General features: G+C 36.1%; 1 protein-coding gene across 3 annotated transcripts in view; it reads right to left on the bottom strand.

The window, feature by feature from the left end:
* Nucleotides 1–452: 452 nt before the first annotated feature.
* Nucleotides 453–3,218, bottom strand: part of CFAP97 (cilia and flagella associated protein 97) — a 37,616-nt gene continuing 34,850 nt past the window's right edge. For all 3 annotated transcript variants that reach the window (XM_017506918.2, XM_017506919.2, XM_017506917.2), the window contains exons 4-5: nucleotides 2,908–3,058; nucleotides 453–1,891 (exon numbers count right to left, since the gene is read on the bottom strand). In XM_017506918.2, coding sequence (XP_017362407.1) covers nucleotides 1,761–1,891; nucleotides 2,908–3,058 — 282 coding nt within the window. In that variant the 3' untranslated portion in view covers nucleotides 453–1,760. The remainder of the gene's footprint in view (nucleotides 1,892–2,907; nucleotides 3,059–3,218) is intronic.

Genomic DNA, 3,218 nt, shown 5'->3' on the forward strand with positions numbered 1-3,218 from the left:
TAAGCTGTTACATAAACATTAAAAGTACAATAAGTTAAAAAACAAAAGAAAATATAGCTAAAGCTTATATATACAGCAGGTATAATAAGTTGTTCACCAGAACAGGGCATCAAATAACACTGAGTGAACATTAGAGCCCACAAAAGAAGCAGAAGCTTAAAGCCAGGCTGTGGGTCACGAATTTTTTTTTTTAACCTCCCTGCTCCCATGTTCACATGCCCTATCCTAAACAAAATCTAATAATACAAACTAAAACCAAGACATTTTGAAATGATGTTTTGTAAAATGCAGTAACACCTTACTGTTAAAGGTACTAAGGTAAAAAGCATCCAGCATACATGCTACAGAGCCTGAGCACTGAAAAATAAAAATCTTACCGTGGCTGCAGATCAAAAATTCATACTGAAAAAAGAGATTTGTCATCTAACATGGAACCTTTCCAATATAGTTTAAGGTATACTGAAAAGGCTACTAGCGAAAAATAGTGGTAACAGTGAGATATCACACTTTGTTACATAAAAGCCTAAAGTTTGACAGAAAGATATTCTAATTTGAAAAGTCAACTATATTAAACCCTATCTGCCATTACCAATTCCATCGAGATTAACTAGGTCTTTAAATGTGGGACTGGTAAAAATATTACTTCCAGGATTTAATCAAATAAACTAAACCAAAACAAGAAAATTAGCTAATATTTAAAGCAGCAGCCTCAACAAATGTGTGATTTATTTCCCTTTTTGTTCAAATTTTAGTTTTCTTTTTCAGGCCTTATAAATACTAGCTTTCTAAGTCTTCTCTAATAACATAATAAATACCAAATGACAGCACACATGCTAGCAATATTACCTAAAACACTGTTCGTCTGACACACCTCAGGATCTGCTTCTTGGCTGTTGATGCTGATAGTGCTATTTTACTGATTCAACAAATACTTGGTTTTCTTTATGATGCAACTGATGTGGTTCTTAAACGATTCACGAGCTAGAAGACTATAGCGCTAAAACCTACCTCATTTCTAAGAATCATTAATAGGATTTAACCTGAATGTATAAAAACACAAAAGAGGAGCTTCTAGGTTGAACTTTCTGATGTTCATATTTGAAACGGTTTGGAATAGTTGATCAGACTTTTAAGATCTAAATCAGTGCACTTATACAATAACTAGACACCTCTGGTGAATCCCAAGAATTGGTCCAATAGAAGCGTCTCACAATCCGCTCATCAAATCTAGATCAGCTCTACCGATGAAAACAAATTTCAAGATTTGTTTCATAACCATTAAATCTCATAAAATCAAGCTATGTCATACCACGTAAGTTCTAAGGCAAATAAAAAACAAAGCCAGCCAAATTTAGGAGCTAAGCTCATAGTATTACACTTATAAAGAAATGAAAATAACACAAATTGAAAACTATATAGTCAACATCTTGGGTACAACATGCAATGATGCTATCACTTCTGTTTTGTCATCATGACACAACTTAATCAATTTATATAATTAGAAGATACACATGCATACCACTATTTCTCTATTAAGAGCACATACATTTCATATAAATATATCCTCAAGAAACACTTTTCACATTAAATCAGTTTTTTGACAACAATTTTGCACTGAATAACAATAAATTACAACTCACTGTTGTACACTTCAAATTGCTAAAACGGTGTTATGGATGTTTACATAGAGAGTTACAGTAATATGCACAAGCACTTCAATAAAAGTGGTGTGAACAATGTTTAAAGTAAAAAAAAGGGTTTTATAACCAAGCTGTACGGACATTGGGGGGTTTAGGTCTTCTTCGAGGGTGGCCACTGGAGGTGTCAACAGCTGATCGCTCACTCCTACAACTGAGACCACTGGTAGCACTGGAGGTCCTGGAAGCTCCTCCTGAAAATATACACACAGGAAATATCTGAGAAACTTCTTCTCACTTTAGGTCCAGACTAGCTTTTCTTCCACATTCTATCTGTATCTAATAGTCTAATAACAATGATTCTTGACTAGGAATGTACTTCAGAATTTCCTGTGGAACTTAAATATAATAACAAACACATCCAGATGCTACACTAGGGAATTTTGATTCACTAGATTGGCACAGAAAACAAACATTTCTAAAAGCTTCTCAAGTAATTCAAGGGGAAAAAAAAATCTCCTTGTAGAACCATTTATATATCTCATCAACAAATAACTTACTGCATTCAGGGATGACGCTAAGCATAAGTTACTCAAATAAGACCCTGTGTTAGTCACTAGACCGTGGAAGCACGGTTTGTAGAAGGAATAAATGGAATTCCTAGTCATTTGAGAGTTTAAGACTCCTATGGGCCGGGCCCTGGAAAGCTGTGGCACTGAGTGGTTTAGTATTACCTTCCAGTTTTTACATAGCTTAGAATGCAAACATGAAGTGACAGCATAGACTTCTGTAACGGACACTGGCCCTTCTAGATGCTGCACACTCCAGCACTAGTCACTCCATTCCTGTATTCTCTGGGGCACACAACTGGTCGCTAATTTTTGTTTTAGTTATCCAATGAGTAAGAAAAAGCACATCTAAGGGTTGGAGGCCATTAGCAATAATTCTTAACTACCTGGGAGAATGTTTCAGCAGCTTTTAAACAACACATCTATGCATTTCTTCCTTCAATAAATTTTGAAATTAAAAGTCCCCCTTCAATCACCTAAGAACCTACTGATATTTTCAATTGTCTTATCTCCTGGTTTCCTTCCTGCACTGTCATTACATGCCGTAAATGAAATCTGAAAGTAAGTGAATTAATACAAATAAAACAAAACATGACAGTGAAAAATCATAGAATGCATTTGAGAAGTATCATAATCACGTAAGTTACGTTTTTTTGGATACGAGATACAAATAAGCAGAAAATAATTTTGCATAAGCTTACTTAATGGGCTGTATTGGCCAAGAGTGGATCTGGCTCGTCTTGACAATGGTGATGAGTTGAGGTAACCCATATTGCGATGATAGTCCATCAGTTGTTCTGAGCGTTTCATACCAACTGTTGGTTTCACAGCCTCAAGCCTCTTTAATAAAGCCTTCAATAAAGACAATCAATTTGAAAGTCAAGGTTAAACAGCAATCGCCGGGCGCGGTGGCTCACGCCTGTAATCCCAGCACTTTGGGAGGCCGAGGCGGGTGGATCACGAGGTCAAGAGATCGAGACCATCCTGGTCAACATGGTGAAACCCCGTCTCT

Source organism: Cebus imitator, unplaced genomic scaffold, assembly GCF_001604975.1.
Source record: "Cebus imitator isolate Cc_AM_T3 unplaced genomic scaffold, Cebus_imitator-1.0 Scaffold365, whole genome shotgun sequence".
In the NCBI taxonomy this organism is placed as follows: domain Eukaryota; kingdom Metazoa; phylum Chordata; class Mammalia; order Primates; family Cebidae; genus Cebus; species Cebus imitator.